Consider the following 17,635-nt stretch of genomic DNA (forward strand, 5'->3'; position numbering starts at 1 on the left):
ATCATTACGCACTAGACAATTGAAGTGTATGTTTGCTGGTGCTGTACTATGATGTCGATACGTTTGAAGGAGCCGGCAATTAATGGCTTATCGGCGTGGCAATGTGGCCATAGTGGACTTGCACGCGCGAAACTTTATCATTACGCACTAGACATGCAGTTGAAGTATATGTTTGCTTCTGCTGCTGTATGTTGATACGTTTGAAGGAGCCGGCATTGGCATTGTACTTCTCCAGTGCACACGAAGTTTGACCTTCACCCGATATACGGTTAAAGCGCTATCTTTTGTATACAGGTGCTGTATTTTTGAAGAAGCCGAGCAGTGGCGTGAACCAGGGTGACACGACTGAAAAGCAGGAAGGTTTAGATTGGATTCAGTTCTGATCTCCTTGAGCTCGTAGCGTGGTGTGCACAATGACCAAGTCGACACCTGATTATCTTACACAACACTGCGTCAGGCAACTTTACTGACGACTCGCCGGTAACATATATTTGCTCTAAACATTGCACCTGTGAGGAGTTCATTTTTACCGCAAAAATGAGTTTGAGAATATTATATGTTCTTGAAATGCATTCATGTGCGATTCAAACGTCGGTTTGGATTAACTGACTTACTTTCGGTTTTGATTCACCCGTCCAGTGTGTGTGACATTTATCTTTTTTCTATTCTAATTTAATCAATTATATGTTTTTCTCTAAACAATCTCTTTGGGTCATTCGAAAACTGTTTGTAATGTGCTCTAAACATTTCAATTGTCAAAAATATCAACAGTAGACGCTGAGAGAAGAATGACAATTGAGGTTGCATTACGAGATGGAAATGTATGTTTACTTCAAATGCTGGTTGGGATTAACTCAACTACTGACGGTTATAAATCTGGCTAGAGTATGTGGCAGTCATCGTGTTTCTGGTTCTGGGGCAATGAAACATTACTTTCTCTGAGTATGTCCCCCTTTTGATCATTGGAGAACAGCGGTAATGTGCTGTGAACACCACACCTAAGGGACATATTAACACACACTGCAGGAGAAAATAAACATTGAGCGTGCATTGCGAGAAGAAAATGCATTACCAGTACAATAAATCCAGCCTGTGTGCGTGAAAAAAGGTGTTCCTGTTCTAGCGCAATGGATTTGATGTGTTTTCTCCATGATATTCATTCTCCTATACTAATCATCCCAGAACTGTCGGCAATACTTTCTAAACATCTCACCTGTGAAATATTATTTACACGCGTCAAACTGAAAATAGATTATGGTCAAAGTAATTCATGCATGTAACCTTGAACATTTCATATTGGTTTACTGAACCATCCTTACCTGTGAAATAAGACGGAACCGTGTAAAATCTATCTTATTTTCCCCGGACAATGAATTTGCTTTTTTTTCTCTCACAGTAGCCTATTCTCTTTTTTGGGGACCATTCCAGAGGCGTCGGCCATGTGCTCTAAACATTGCAACTGAGAGAAATATTAACAGTATACCGCACTGTGAGAAAATGAAGATAGAGTGTGCATTACAAGATGAAAACGCACATACACTTCAAAATCTGGTTTGACTTTGCAGATCCACTGCAGGTATATAATTGGCCCGGTGTAACACGACATTTTTACTCCACGAAAACTTTACTCCGGAGTAAATATTTTGTATGAAATTCTTACTCCGAGTACACTTTTCGTACGAGAAAAGAACTCCCCAAGGCACGAAAAAATTACTCCCTCGACGAAATTTGTTCTCCCCATTTTTTTTTTACTTCCAGTAAAAATCTCGTACGCAAAAATGGGATGCGGGCGAAGGGATAATGCCAATAAGTGATCTCGCGCACACGAATGTCGCGCTACCCTCGCCTTCCACGCCTTCCACCACCAAGACTAACAGGGGACAAGGGAGTAAAAATTTCGTACACCTGGCATGGGAAGTTAAATTGCTCGTGTTGGGGTGAAGTAATTTATTCGTTATTTATTCGTCAGGGGAGTAACATTTTTGTACGAAATGTTTACTCGGAACTCACCTGTCTTGGGGAGTAATTTTCTCGTGCAATGGGGGAGTGCTTTTTTCGTAAAGGGAGTAACTTTTTCGTACGAAATGTTTACTCCGGAGTAAAAATCTCGTGGGAGTAATTTTCTCGTGTTACACCGGTCTGCGTGTGTGTTAAATGCTCGTTTATTCTTGTTTTAGAGCAATCATTTTGATTTGTTTTTACAAAGTATGCTCCTCGAGCTTTGCCGTTGTGGTTGTTTCCGCTTATGTGATTTCATGTTTTCAATACCACATTGTGCAACTGTGATGATCATATGAAAATGCAGGACAGTTAAAGGGACATAAGGGACATACAAACAAGATATCTCTAATCGCCTTAACAGTTCAGGTTGGGGGTTGTAAGTATGTCACCACACACCAGGAATACCTTAAAATAAGTGTCTGAGCGCTCAGTTATTCAAATTTGAAACGGCTGTTTTTGAGTGTTTTTCGAGATATATCCACGCGGCACATGATCCTTCGGACGCTTTTGATTTTCGTCCTAGTACCTTTCGCCCTTGAGACGAAGGAGCCTGTATTTCACACGCTGTTGTTAGCAGTAAAGCGCCCCAAACTCCCCCCAAAATGGCTCTGTAGATAGTACACCTTTGAACACAAACGCTATCATTATCTTGTTAATGTTTTTCAACACTGCATGCTCAGCCTGCATGAAATGATGCTTGACGGGAGGAAAATGAAATCCTAAAAAAAATGCTTCTGGAGACCTACGTCGAAAAAATTACAACAACAACAACAACAACAACAAGTCGCGTAAGGCGAAATTACTACATTTAGTCAAGCTGTGGAACTCACAGAATGAAACTGAACGTAGTCCGCCGCTAGTGCAAAAGGCAGTGAAAGAGACGAGCCTGTTTGGCGCGGTAGCGGTTGCGCTGTGCTTCATAGCACGCTTTACTGTACCTCTCTTCGTTTTAACTTTCTGAGCGTGTTTTTAATCCAAACATATCATATCTATATGTTTTTGGAATCAGGAACCGACAAGGAATAAGATAAAAGTGTTTTTAAATTGATTTCGAAAATTTAATTTTGATCATAATTTTTATATATTTAATTTTTAGAGCTTGTTTTTAATCCAAATATAACATATTTATATGTTTTTGGAATCAGCAAATGATGGAGAATAAGATGAACGTAAATTTGGATAGTTTTATATAAAAATTTTCAGATTTTTAATGACCAAAGTCATTAATTAAATTTTAAGCCACCAAGCTGAAATGCAATACCGAAGTCCGGGCTTCGTCGAACATTACTTGACCAAAATTTCAACCAATTTGGTTAAAAAAATGAGGGCGTGACAGTGCCGCCTCAACTTTCACGAAAAGCCGGATATGACGTCATCAAAGACATTTATCAAAAAAATGAAAAAACGTATGGGGATATCATACCCAGGAACTCTCATGTCAAATTTCATAAAGATCGGTCCAGTAGTTTGGTCTGAATCGCTCTACACGCACGCACGCACACACACACACACACATACACACACACACACACATACACACACACATACACCACGGCCCTCGTCTCGATTCCCCCCTCGATGTTAAAACATTTAGTCATAACTTGACTAAATGTAAAAACTGATACACTGATACAAAGACGCGGGTATGCGGTAGATTTGTCATTGCTTTTATTATTCGTGCTGATTTGCAACTGTAATTCACATTTATGGCTGTTTGATAGATAGCTACCATTATCTTGTTCAGCTGTTTGGACTGGTATAAGGACCAGGGAAATGTGCCATTGCTTTTGCTTTCAAATTTCATTCGTGCTGCATTGTGCTAGTTTGACAGAAAAGTGATACGGCAGGAGAAAGAAGTCTCACGTTCACAACACCACAAGACTTGAAGTCAAATAAGTCCACACGTACATCCATTGTGCGATGGATTGATTGTCTACAAAATGGTTTAGCCGTCATTCAGTTTGTCATAAAGGTCACCCAGAATGAATATATTAAGGCTAAAATGTCGACAGTGTCATTCTAACGGAAAGGATTATCTAATTGTGTTCTTTGGGCGCCGTTTCTGTAGGTCGTGTATTGAAGTGACACGAGACCACGAAAATCAGCATTGTGATTGTCGCTGAATGACAGAGCCAATAGTTTAATTCACGTTTTGTTGACGGAATCATGCTAGTGTCACGTGTACTATCATCGCAGGTGTCCCAGGCTCCATGAAGTTAGGACAGTGATTGACAGATCAAATCATTAAAAATGAGTGTCGCGGTTAGTGCTCTCTTTCTGTGGAATCTAGACTGAATTTTGACGCGAATTTCGTCGTGTGTGTGATAGAGCCAAATAACAACGGTCATTATTTATTATTATTTTTGTATGTATCATTTTTATTTGTTGGTGTGTGTTGTTCATCAGACAGATTGGGGATGGAGCTCAAGCTTCGACACCGGTGTGCACAAACTGCAGCTGGATTCAAGGCAGAACTGTCAACGGCAGTAAGATGAATTCTGCTCGACTGTGTGCAACGACCACGGCCATTTCTTAGAAAAGTGGTGAGTAGGTACATTTTTCACACCCGTTTTCGTTCAGTATTGCTAAATTATTATCTGAGGAGTTATTTTGAGTTATTGCCTTTTTCTCTTGTGAAAATGAAGTTGTGTATATTTGCTGAACACGAAAAGACTCCCTTTTCTTCCTCCCCATAATTCTCCGTCCTTGTTTCCTCATCACCTTCTATGTAACCACAACCACCCCCCCCCCCCCCCCCCTCCCCACCCAGCCACCGACCACCCCCTGGGCACTCTCTCTTAATTATTTAGTTGTATTTATTATTCAAAGACGGGATGAAGAAAAACAAAAAAATGCTTACTCTGTTATCCTTGTAAACAATTCAATTCAATTCAATTCTCTCATTCACGAACACATAGGCCTACACATGACCGATTTGATAACCCAACTAGCCTCGCCGAGGAATATAGTAGGCCTATACTTCTTCCCTCGAATATCACCACTATCCACCTCCTCCACTGTTATCTCTCCCTTCTTTTCACTCTTCACACCTGCCCTTGTCAAAACACCATCAATCCTCATACAAGTTCCCATTTTAAAGCGTCCATTTACAGGGGGCTCATACAATAAATTGCCATTTACCTCTCCATTAGAAGATCGTTTGGGGCACCGCGACACTAGAGAGTGACCTAAAGAGAGAATCGGCTAGACGATCAAAAAGATGTAAGGCAGCAATCAATGAATCGATACCAGAGCCACCCCCCCTCCCTCTCCCCTCCCCTTCTCCTTCTTTTCAAGCCGTTGGTATTTCTCCGAGCTACGTGCTAGCTGCCAAGAAATTTTGTTTGCCGTTTTTTGGCGAGTCAGTATTTGATCGACCTCCACGAGTTGTATTTTGTAAATGGGAGGGAGGGGGCGGGGGAGTATTTGATTAATTGCTGGCGTTTTTAGATGCCCTGGAGGAGACAATTGGCGGGTGGAAAATGTGCGTATGTAGAGAGAGAGAGAGAGAGAGAGAGAGAGAGAGAGAGAGAGAGAGAGATCAAATCAAATCAAATCAAATCAAATCAAATCAAGAGAGAGAGAGAGAGACATAGAGAGAGGGGGGGAGACAGAGAGACAGAGGAAGAGAGAGAGAGAGAGAGAGAGAGAGAGAGAGAGAGAGAGAGGCGAGAGTGAGAAAGAGACAGACTGAGACTGCGAGAGAGAGATAGAGGGAGCAAGAGGGATAGACACAGACAGAGAGACAGACAGACAGAGTAATTTACGTTTGTGTGTTGTTGCGCACTCGTGTTTTGCACGACCTTTTGTATAATGACAACCTGTCTATTTCAGCCGCTCCCTAATTTATTGGTCGTTATGTAAGAAAAATGATGGAAGCTATATCAATTTATCAAAGAGAGATTTGTAAGCCATTACGTGCATAATGTGATTTGTTCGGGGAATTGCTGCAAAATAAGGACACGGTGTGTCAACTGATTCCGTTCATCGACCGGATGTTTCCGTTCAGCGAGAAAAACTAGAAAATGTAAAAAAAAATCAGGCAATTTTGCCACGTTCGGCCCGCGTGTGTTATCATTAGGATAACTAGCACCTTGGTACTTATCGTACACATAGCCCAACCATTTCGCTACCTTATTCTTTCAATATCACACAATCGCGCTGCCCACACGACTTACCACAACGTTTTTCCCTAAGCAAGTGACGAAAATGAGGCTGTATGAACGGAAACATCCGGTGGATGAACGGAATCAGTTGACACACCTCAAATAGGGGCTGAATTGTTCGGATTGGTATACCAACATGATACTTTATACAGTTAAAAATACATCTCTCAGGATCCAAATGCCAGGGAGGGGCAACTTCTAAATGGTCTATGAACGAAAATATGACCTGTTTAGTAAGCATACCCTCAAAACGCACTTTTGCAGAAGGTGAACATTCAAAACACCAGTTCTTTGTAACTAAGAGTTTAGTTTACCTTTGAATTAACATTTATGTTTGCCTGTACCATGTTTCTAACATCAGGACAATAAACACACTGCAGGGGCGGATCCAGGGGGGGGGGGGGGGGGTTCCGGGGTTTGCGCCCCCCCCCCCCCCCCCCGCAGCCTAAAAAAAAAAAAAAAAGTATTAAAAAAAAACCCGTTTAGAAATAAAGAGAAACTGAAGGCTCAAATTGCACCAGATTCCTCCATTTTCCTTGATTTTTATCAACATTTTCCGGGGGGGGCATGCCCCCGGGCCCCCCTAGGAGCTGGCCTTTGTCTTCTAAATGACGGTTTCGGAAGGTAGTTGCCCGTAAGTTGGGTAATTTGCTGGCTCAGGTTGCATCAGATCGGTCAATTTTCCTTTTATTGGTAATCTAATTTGTCTTCTTAAATTTACTTTTTGAAGGTGTATTAGGGGAAGTTTCTTGGCTCAGATTGCACCAGATTGCTCCATTTTCGCGCCCACAACTAAACGCTTCGCGTCGTCGAATTGTCCCTTTAAGAAATTTGGAAACCCCCATGATGTGATCCGCCCCTGCACTGGCTATTGACGTTTTATAATTATATACAAATGAATCGGTTTTCTTTTCAAGAACGGTACCGTCTACTAACAATCGCAAGCTTGCACATTGACTATTACAATTATGCAAATGACAAATATATTTTTGCTAGTTGCTATCTTTTTGGAATGGGTTCATGATTCTGCTTTATTTTAAAGCAAAGACAGATGACACTACGACACTAATAAAACATACTGTCCGGTCAATTGTCTACAGATAAATTCTCAACAAGGTTGTAGAGGCCCTCCTATTTACAAATACTGTACACGAAGCTGAATTTCTACTATTTGTTAACAAAGAAATGCATTTCATGCATAATGCCAGAGTTTGAAAAAGAAACCTGTAAACATAGTTTCTTCTATATATATCCATAGCGATTTACTCACATAACCGGTTCATGAATTCAGTCTTCAGTCAGTCACGCTGGCATTTACCATCACAGAAGCAAAGAGCAGTGCAGGGGACACCCGCTGTGGCACAGCTACACGGACCTCTACAACCTTTCGTGCAGCTGCATTTTACCAGAGACATGCATGTATGTCTCTTATTTTACTAGTTCAGAGCAGATCTAAGATGCATCTGGAAGTGATGTCCAAACAGGCGAATAAGTTCCATCAACTTCTTCCCAGCCCCAGCTTGCAGGATCTGGAATCTCTGGCTGCGGAATGAGAGCTTCCTTCCAGATGAGTGCCTACAGGATCGCTCTTTTCGTGTGTTCTTCTTCTTCTTCTTCTTCTTCTGCGTTCGTGGGCTGAAACTCCCACGTACACTCGTGTTTTTTGCACGAGTGGAATTTTTACGTGTATGACCGTTTTTTACCCCGCCATTTAGGCAGCCATACGCCGTTTTCGGAGGAAGCATGCTGGATATTTTCATGTTTCTATAACCCACCGAACTCTGACATGGATTACAGGATCTTTTTCGTGCGCACTTGGTCTTGTGCGTGCGTGTATACACGGGGGTGTTCGGACACCGAGGAGAGTCTGCACACAAAGTTGACTCTGAGAAATAAATCTCTCGCCGAACGTGGGGACGAACTCACGCTGACAGCGGCCAACTGGATACAAATCCAGCGCGCTACCGACTGAGCTACATCCCCGCCTTCGTGTGTTCAAGAAGAGCAGCTTGAGTGGGTGGGGTGTTTTCCAGCATGCGCCCTTTCTTCGTGAACAGGTGTTTTCTGGCATCGTTCACCTTGTCGGAAACACTGGTCTTGTCGAACATCAACGAGACAAAGCGCTCAATCTGGCTGAACTTGTCCGGTGATGCAAGCACCCAAAGGAACAGCTGTGAATTCTGGATCAGACATCCACACTTCCCAGCATCTCTTCTTACTGACACCAAAGAAAGATGACACAGTGTCGCAGCCAGTCAGAGAATAAAACATCAGAGGTGCTGCTGATTTCTCTGGGCGTAGTCGTGAATAGGCAGAAGACGATAGTGGGATCCAGCACAAATGCAACCCACAGGTTTTCCAGCTGGAGGGAATGGTAGTGAGCTGTTGCAAGCACCACTACATCAGTGTCTAAATTCCTGATCATGACGTCAGTGTGATTCATTCTGGCCAGGTCAGAACAGTGTACAACCAGTCTGGTGTCAGCCTCTACGTGTGAACAAGGGGACAGCTGGCTCCTTGGTCCTCACTAATGTCACTAGAACTAACTAAGTCCACACCTTGTGTTGCAATGACCACTTTCCCGTCTTCCTTGACGAGCTTCAGATTTTCAGACAGGATGAAACAGCTCTTCTTTGTTTTGACTGTTTACAGTAGGAATTCTGGCCAGTTCAAGTGCGTGGCAGAGCAACGTCTCCTTTCACTCTTCTCCTCATGCCAGAGCCTCGTTTCTTCCTCACTGATGACTTCAGACTGTTGTCACGGTAACAGTCCCAAACAATGTCAACGCGATCAGCGTTAGACAGGCACAGTATGACATATGCTAAAAAGACAGAATAATAATAATAATAATAATAATGCAAACTTTTATAGCGCTATTCTAGAAAAATGTCTACTCTTAGCGCTTTACAATACATACATCGACCAAGCATACTATACACGCACAGGCAAAGAAACCGACCAAACATAACCAACAAACTATACATGCACAGGCAAAGAAAACGACCAACCATACAATACACGCACAGGCAAAGATAACGACCAAACATAAACAAACATACTATGACCAATCATAACCAACATACTATACGCGCGCAGGCAAAGAGAACAATCAGCACATGTAATAATTACTGACAACTAATGATGCAGGCATACAATGACAATCCAATACACAGCCTAGGCACAAGAACCACATAAGGCTACTGTATAAAAACGTGTCAACAATACTATTTACACACACACAAACAGTGCTGACACAAAGCGCAGAAAATATATATACACGTTATTTTAGGCACTAGGTAGGGCCTAAAATCACTGTACTCTTGGAATGTTTGTGCTTCGCGTGGCTTCAGAATGTGCACCAGCGCAGCACTATCAATGAGAACAGCTGATACTTGTGGTTCAGTGAGTACTGGGTCATGAGTTTTCTCAAAACATTGCAGGAGATCGCTTTTGTTGCCGTGGCGCAATTCTCCAGAATCTGAGATTGATGGAGGGAATGACTGGTTTTCGTGCTGAAAGAATTCATCAAGGTCTCCTCCTCTAGCCTGACATCCAACATACAATCTTGTAAACAAACCACAGTTGGTCTTGGCTGTCTTCAGCTTCAGATTCTTGGTCATCTGAGTAGACTTGTTCTGATTTCTGAAAAGTGCTACTCTGTTAAGGTGAATTGGGTCGGACAGTGGCTTTGACCTTTGCAGCAGCCTTTCAGCTAGTTTCAACCGGCTCAATCTGGCCGAATTATCTTATCATGGCTTACCCGTGAAGTGCAAAACCCTCGTCTGGCGATGTGAGCCAGTCCCGACATCGTGAGACGTGACTTGTTGTCAACTTGAGGGTCAATCTTCAAAGCAGCTTCCCGAATATGTGAATCAAGCTGGTATGTAGAACCTCTGGAAAGATTCCTAGTTTTGCCACAGTTAAACATACAGGTCTCTTGTGGAGAAACCTGCCCACTCTCTCTGCGTGATCTCTTTCCTGTCTCGCCTTCATCTTTTTCAGCTTCATCATGCTGTCTCTTTTCAGCTCTGTCCAACATTCTTTGGTTGTAGTTAGCACGGCAGTTCTTGTGCCACCTAGCTCCATGTTTGGCTAACGAAGACGCAATCCCTGACCCATCATTGAATTTGTCTATTTTCAGTGATGACTGAAACGCTCCAACTGCTTTAAAACCTTTTAAATGTCTCTCTGCTGTGCTGTAGCTTTCTTCGGTGGGATTTATCAGCTTTTCTGTTGTGTCCTTCTGGCAAAAGATGCACAGGCTCCAGTCCATGTATTTACTCACGCCGCTTGCCATGTCTTCACTGCTTCAGTCTGAACACACACTGTTAAGTAACGTGTTAGATATACACATTATTTAGGTCCCTGGGCTCCCCTGTATATCACCAAAGCTTTGGTGTGTTCCCTTGTCAGTTCAAGCTTATTATTTACCTTCTTTTGTCTCTATTTGGGAGCACCTACAAATATAGCCTAACCCGAAGGTTCCAAAATATGATTTTTGGCTCATTTTTCAACCATTTATTTATTTTTTCACTTAAAGGCATTAAATAGACAACAACAACCCAATAATATGGATTTATTATGTTTATTCAGTCTTATATTATAGTTTATATATGTGTTAAAACGCCCAAACTGTGTGTTTGACATTGTTCGCGACTAGGCACTCTGTTGCCTAGCAACCAAATTTACCAGAGGACACAAATTGCTTGCCCCCCCCTGGAATTTACATTCTTTGGATGTCTTCTAACATCACACCAAATGATATGTTGGTATACAAATTTGAACAATCGTTTCAACTGGGGGCCCCACACCGTGAAGGAGTGCGTAATCAGTCTGTCGATTCACGACTTGCAGTAGGGTTTGGGACAGAGCGCATGGTGGCCGCCATTATTAGTCTCGGCTTTCCCCTTTGTTGGAGGACAACAAACTTTCAAACTTATGTGTGTGTGTTTTTACAAGAATTCAGAAAAATGTCGTCATAACCGCGTCAAATTTATCCTTACGTTATTTTGTCGGTGAATCACTGTCTCTGCGGAAAGAAAAATCGTAAAGGGTAAAATATGTTTTCCACGCGGTGTAGGATGTGATAATTTTGGGAGATAACGTTTTACGGAGGATTTACTTTCGCAAAGTGAGTAGCTGCAGCTAAGTTACGACAAACAGGACTTCTGTGTGCTGATCAGTCCTGCGAAGCAATCCATTTTGTAGTGAGGTTTACACGTGTTTTGTCCACGTGTTATTAACCGGAAGTTGATTGTCCCCCAACAAGCCTTCACCTTGGGTCTGTTAATTATGCTGGGTCACGGGGTCTTGCAAGTCGAGAGTGGGTCGCGTTCTTTTTAAAAGCCCCCTGTACCTTCTACTACAGACTCATTTACTAGAGAGTTAGAGTGTACTTTTTTCTTTTCGTTCCGGTGTTGCTGTGTTGTGGACGTCGCACTCGCAGACCATGAAGTCTGTGATCAGAATGAAAGCGTGACTGTGGAACTTTACTATATGATACTGACGTCATCAAATGTTCCCCTGTGACGAATGTTTCTAAAGCACACGTATTTTTTCTTCCGTTTCAGAAGCTGTTCGACGTGGCCCAGGTTCGAAATATCACTGATCTCATGCACCAGCCCAACCCGTGGAGTGTTCCAGAGACAGCCACAGGCCAACCGGCGTAATCTTGTGGCTATATTTTGTCCTGAGGAGATTTACAAAATCAGTCCCAGAATCATTTTTCGGTGGTGTTCTCCAGTGTATACTTGAAACTGCGTTTTCAGTCTACGTGTGATTTATCAATGTTGTGATATTCAAGAGTTTTAGGATATATATGCTGGATTTTCTACGAGAGCGCCTACACTTTACCAAGTATTTGTCATTGAAACTTGGCAAAATTGTGTTAGCGAGTGACCAGCTCAAAAACCTTGAGCAAGCATTCTCCAGGCCTTTGGAGAGCAAAAGAAAAGAAAAAGACATTTACAAAGGACTGTCAGCTAGAGCTCTGAAAGACAATAGAAAGACCTTCAGCAAGCATTCTCAAATCTCTTTGCAGAGTCGCGAACATGACAGCACGCAGCAAATTCGCAGCCAACCCCCCAAGCACCTCGGTCGTAGAACCAGTGGCTGCAGAGTCCTCCGACACCTGTCCTCTCAACAGGCCACTGCCCATCATGCAAAACTGCTGCATTAAGAGCACCCCACCTTTGCCAGTCGCGGGACCCGAGTTCACCAACCTGTCAGCAATTGACCCCAGCCCTTCAACGCCAATGCAAGGAGAGTCGCCCAACGACATCCTTCTGAAGATGTATGATGCGTGGTCCGAGCAGCTGGCAGACTCCTACAGGCCTAATGTGCAGGTCAACCCGCAGGCCACGGCGGAGAATAACCGGAAGCGCCTTCAAGAACTGTATCCTCCAAACAAGTGGGGTGCTGGTGGGGGGCTGACGAAAGCGCGGGCGGCTGGGGTGGTAGTGGAGACAGTGTGCCACTTTGGGAAGAAGATGTTGTACAAGCACGTGGCGCGCTCTGGGGAGGTCTTCGCCAGTACCGTCAGAGGGTGAAGGGTAAAGCACTAAAAGGTATTTATGGGGTAAAAAGGAGCGCCATGAAGGTTCGGCAGCCGGTTCATGCCCAAAGCCCGCTACTGACTACAGCCAAACCAAAGTTCGGCAAACGTTGCACTACGTCATCAAATACCGCCCTGATATGGCCCTTCGTGGTCGGCTGGGCGTTAAGCAAACAAACAAACAAACGTCATCAAATCAGGGGATTCCCCTATTTTGGGGTTGCAGCTGAAACGTTTGAGGTTCGCCGATTCACTCCTGCAAACCTTGCAGCGCGTCACTGTAACCTTAGACGAACTGACTTTTCATTGGTTGAATATTTGTGTATCATCATCCTTGAAGAGTGACAATAATTGCGGCTATAATGTTGTCAACCGATCACGAGTCTTCTCACGTGATATTTCTTGATCATGTGACCGGTGTCACCGAAACATTCGTCGCTAGTTAGTACACCGAACAAGGCAAGGTGTAACATTCGCCGAACGTTCGCCGAACCTAGTTCGGCTTGGTTCGGCTGTAGTTAGTAGCGGGCTTTGTCGGCGGCTAGTACTTGAATGTCGCAGGTAGGCAGCTAAAACGTGACTGACATTAGAGTTGGGAGCTAGCCTACCACATGACTGACTAGAGTTTGCAGGTACATGTAGTACTTGACTGACTAGGGTCGACAGCTAGTACATGATTGATAAGAGTTAGTAGCTAGTACACAATTGACTAAGGTCGAGAGCTAGTACGTGACTGAAAACGGTTTATACATTCAACTAATACATGCGACTCATTCCGTGGTGGAGGGTCACATATAACGTGCGCCACACACAGGACAGAAGTCGCAGCACCGGCTTCATGTCTCATCCAGTCACATTATTCTGACACCTGACCAACCAGTCCTAGCACTAACCCCATAATGCCAGACGCCAGGCGGAGCAGCCACTAGATTGCCAATTTCAAAATCTTAGGTATGACCCGGCCGGGGTTCGAACCCACGACCTCCCGATCACGGGGCGGACGCCTTACAACTAGGCCAACCGTGCCGGTAATACAACTAGGGTGGGAAACTAGTACTTTTTACTGAAATAAGAGAGGCCTAGTTGACTGCAAATTCTCCAATACGGATTGGCAGATTACTAAAGCACAGGGCGTGTTTTCACCACTGTTCAAGTTTCATTGCGTTTACAAATTGCTACGAGCCACTTACGATAAAAGCATTCTGAAGGGAAATAGACGACGTTCGGAAATAATACTGTCAGGTTTGTATGGGTTATGAAAGAGTGAATGCTCTTGCTTTGATTGAGGCACACTTTCTCACGTGACAGTATAGGCAAGTCATTAGCGAGAGTTGTGCCTAACTTGAACACGCAGACAAAGAGCAAGTGTGGAAGGTTTGCCGCAATAAAAGCAAAAATAGTCACTCTTTCACAACACATACAATTCCGACAGAGTAATGTCCGCAAGGGTCCCTGCGAACGCCTCACCAAGAGGGTCCTCCTACTTTGAATGTTTAGAGAGTTTAGTCCAGTGACCGCGTCCAAGGGAGTCCAAGGGCCCTAAAGCCTGTGGGTACTAACAAAAACAGGTGTTCCGTTTTAATATGCACTGTGTTTTTGTACATGTCTCAAGTCAATGTGACTTCCGGAGTGCTGGGTAAGTTCGTGAGCTACATAATATGCAATGCACAGTTGTACGACGAAGATAGTGTGAGTGAAATTTGACGATTGCATGGCATCATGATTATTTAGCATGGAGGAATGAACTGACTTGCTCTGCATGATGGAAAGAATGTAAATGGAATGTTGAACTGTGCTTGCTTTTCATTTTGTTAAACGTTATTAGTTCTTGTGCATCTTGTGATCGCATTTCTGTGATACGACTTGGGATGAACATTGCCTGAACTGTATTATGATTGCGGCTGTGACGTAGAACTTCCTTTGCGGCCTGATTCTCATGTGTGCGGAGAGAGAGAACGAGAGAGAGAGAGAGAGAGAGAGAGAGAGAGAGAGAGAGACAGACAGACAGACAGACAGACAGAGACAAAGACAGAGAGACAGAGAGAATTGAACTTGATACTATTAAAAAAAGAAAGTTAACAGTGAATGAGAAAGTAAAACTACCACAAGCATATCTCAGATAAGTCACATTACTTTCTGTTCTGTTGATTAATTATACATGAATTTATTGCATTAAAGACTTGATTTATAATTATTTGCTTTGCGCATGATATGTGAGTGGGTGTGCATACGTGTCTTTGTGTTTGTGTAGGAACATGGAATTATCGTGTGTGTCTGTCTGGCTGGCTGGCTGGCTGACTGACTGGAAGACTGGCTTTCTGTGTGTCTGTGTTTCTGTCTGTCATTGTAACTGTTCACGTTTGAGTCTCTGTCTGTCTGTTTGTCTGCCAGACGGTCGTTCTGCCTCTGTACAAACAATTATTGAAGCTTGTCAAACTGTCTTGTCTGCTTATTCGTCTATTGGTATTCGATACTCCCTTCACTGCGAAAGAAATTTGTATTGACTTAATTCATCCGTAGACACGGACGCCCAACAACCGGCAGGAAGAAAGGCTAGGTTGATTGTTTGCCAAAATCTTATTTTGTTGTTTTGTGACTAAGCTCTTATGATGTAAAATTGGCTGAACTTTTTGATTCGGTAGTTCTTTTTTCCCTGATCACATGTTGTTGATATATTTGCGCCTGTCAAATGGTTGTGTGATGTGTCTAGTGTGTTGGCAAAGTGTTTTGTGCTTGTCACCTCTCGCTTTCAGCCCTCACCGCTGGCTAGCACCGTCCTTTTCAGGACAACGCGAAAAGAGAGCAGCTGCTTGCGTCAGTCTCTCCTGCCAGTACATAACCTCTCCACAGCAAGCCCTTTGTAGTGCCTCCATCGTGGCGACAGGCGTGAACTGGGTACCGAAAGGCCCCAGGCTGAACTACAAGGACTCGGAGGTGGTTGGCCCCTAGACGTGTGGCATGCAGGCCCACCGGCGTGTGGATACGCCCTGGTGCCCACGAACCAACCCCCAACTATGGGTTAAATAGCCGGGCAGGACAGGCTCGTCAACCCTGGAAGGCAGCTGTCCTAGGAGAAGATCACTCCAAAATTAAAACGAGGGCAGAGGAGGCTCACTATCCCTGCAAGGAAACTCCTCTAGGAGAAGGACCACTCCAAATTTAAACCCACGTAGTCCCCCGAAGACGGAAGACATCGGCCATTAGGCGGGGAGCAGACCGGATGTCTACGCTTACTACGACAAATGATTGTGTCTAGGTCGAATGTTCGTTGATATATTTGCCATCAAACGTACGGATAGCGTGCTTAGTTCGAGGCCATTTTGAGAATATTAGACAGTACCTATATAGTAATTTCCACTATTTCCGAATAATAATCCACTCCATCATACAATACCTGCCTTGACTTGGGAAGTTTGCTTACAAACAGGTAGAAAAGGAAAAGAGACTAGCAGACTATAAGCATAACTACAATCTGCCAAAGCCTTTGATGGAAGCAGTGAAACCTCAGTTGTTGACAACCTGGCTGCCACAGAACTTCATCACAGATGTTTAGAAGGCTAAAACTTGGCACAATAAATCTGTGAATAGACGTTTATACACATGTTGTCCCAAAATGAACTACTACACACACACACACACACCATGGAAATCTGCATTCAGAAGGCATTGTGCAAAATACATCAGTCTGAACAAAATCGCCTTTAGGGGGTAATAAGCAAACCTGACACATCATTCGGTGCAAAATCTCGATTCAAGAGGTATTGTGCAAAATATATCGGTCCTAACAAACACGTCATTCAGGAGTTAATGTGCAAAATACATCAATCTGAACACAATCTCGATTCAGGAGATATTGTGCAAAATACATGAGTCTGAACACAATCTCGATTCAGGAGGTATTGTGCAAAATACCTCAGTACAGTGTGAACACGGTTTTTGATGCCCCCGATGTCTCAGTGTTGGACGATCGAGGGTTTGTGAGTGCAAGGCGTATTAGAGAAACATAGCAAAATTCAGCGGTCGGTGGTGGTGGTCGGTCTGTGACGTTAAAATCGTTTCACATTTAAAGAACCATTCGCCGCACAGGGCTAATAAACGATTTTAGCACAGTCGTTACGATTTCATGGCTAGCTTTAACATTTCCGCTGAATACGCATGCGTACACCCTTTGACACATGCGAACCTCGGCCACAGATAAAAACTGAAAAGGAGACATAGCAGAGTTGTTGTCGTTGTGATACCATCGCTATTATAAGCACTATTAACCAAGAGTAATTTTAACACAGGAAATGCTCGACCACTTATTGAAAACGTCGTCGTCAAAAACGCAAACCAAGAATAGAAGATTCATGTCCAACAGAATAAAATCACCGCTATTTTTGCGAACGCATCTTTGGCTTCGCTCTGCGATCTAGGCAAAGAGGTGTTGACCCGTTTTCGTCCCGGTCAGGTCACGAACTGAAACCTCTGCTGAACAATCCTTCTCATTGCGGTCAACGCGCATGCGCCAATCTTGGACTTAAAAAATGCGAACCTTTGACCGAACGAACCATGGGTTAGGGTTAGGGTTAGGGTTAGGATTAGGTTGTTCCCGACCTGATTAATATCCCCATGTTAGCGCATGCATTGACCGCAATGAGAAGGATTGTTCAGGCAGAGTTTTCAGTTCGTGACACCGGCCTGGATTCGAACCCATGACCCTAGGGCCTACTAGGATCACAAGTCCAGTGCTCTACCAACTGAGCTACCCGGCCCCCAAACACCGCCAATTTTGCGCACGCATCTCTGTCCTCGCTCTGCGATCTAGACAGAAGAGGTGTGTGCGTTTTAATACACTTTCAGTTTAGTTGTGTCCTTAATGGATCTGAACTATTTACAGAGCTGTCGCCGTATCAACTAGTGAGTCGAGGGTAAT

General features: G+C 43.6%; 2 protein-coding genes across 2 annotated transcripts in view; one reads left to right on the top strand and one right to left on the bottom strand.

The window, feature by feature from the left end:
• Positions 1 to 13,476, top strand: part of LOC138965811 (uncharacterized) — a 14,114-nt gene extending 638 nt beyond the window's left edge. Inside the window, exons 2-3 of the mRNA XM_070337906.1 lie at positions 4,408 to 4,544; positions 11,738 to 13,476. Of these exons, the coding sequence (XP_070194007.1) occupies positions 12,218 to 12,715 (498 nt within the window). The 5' untranslated portion in view covers positions 4,408 to 4,544; positions 11,738 to 12,217 and the 3' untranslated portion in view covers positions 12,716 to 13,476. The remainder of the gene's footprint in view (positions 1 to 4,407; positions 4,545 to 11,737) is intronic.
• The window catches only part of LOC138966193 (actin, cytoskeletal 3-like), a 46,104-nt gene that overhangs the window by 8,165 nt on the left and 20,304 nt on the right, over positions 1 to 17,635 (bottom strand). The window lies entirely within an intron of this gene.

This window comes from Littorina saxatilis, linkage group LG5, assembly GCF_037325665.1.
Source record: "Littorina saxatilis isolate snail1 linkage group LG5, US_GU_Lsax_2.0, whole genome shotgun sequence".
Lineage (NCBI taxonomy): Eukaryota > Metazoa > Mollusca > Gastropoda > Littorinimorpha > Littorinidae > Littorina > Littorina saxatilis.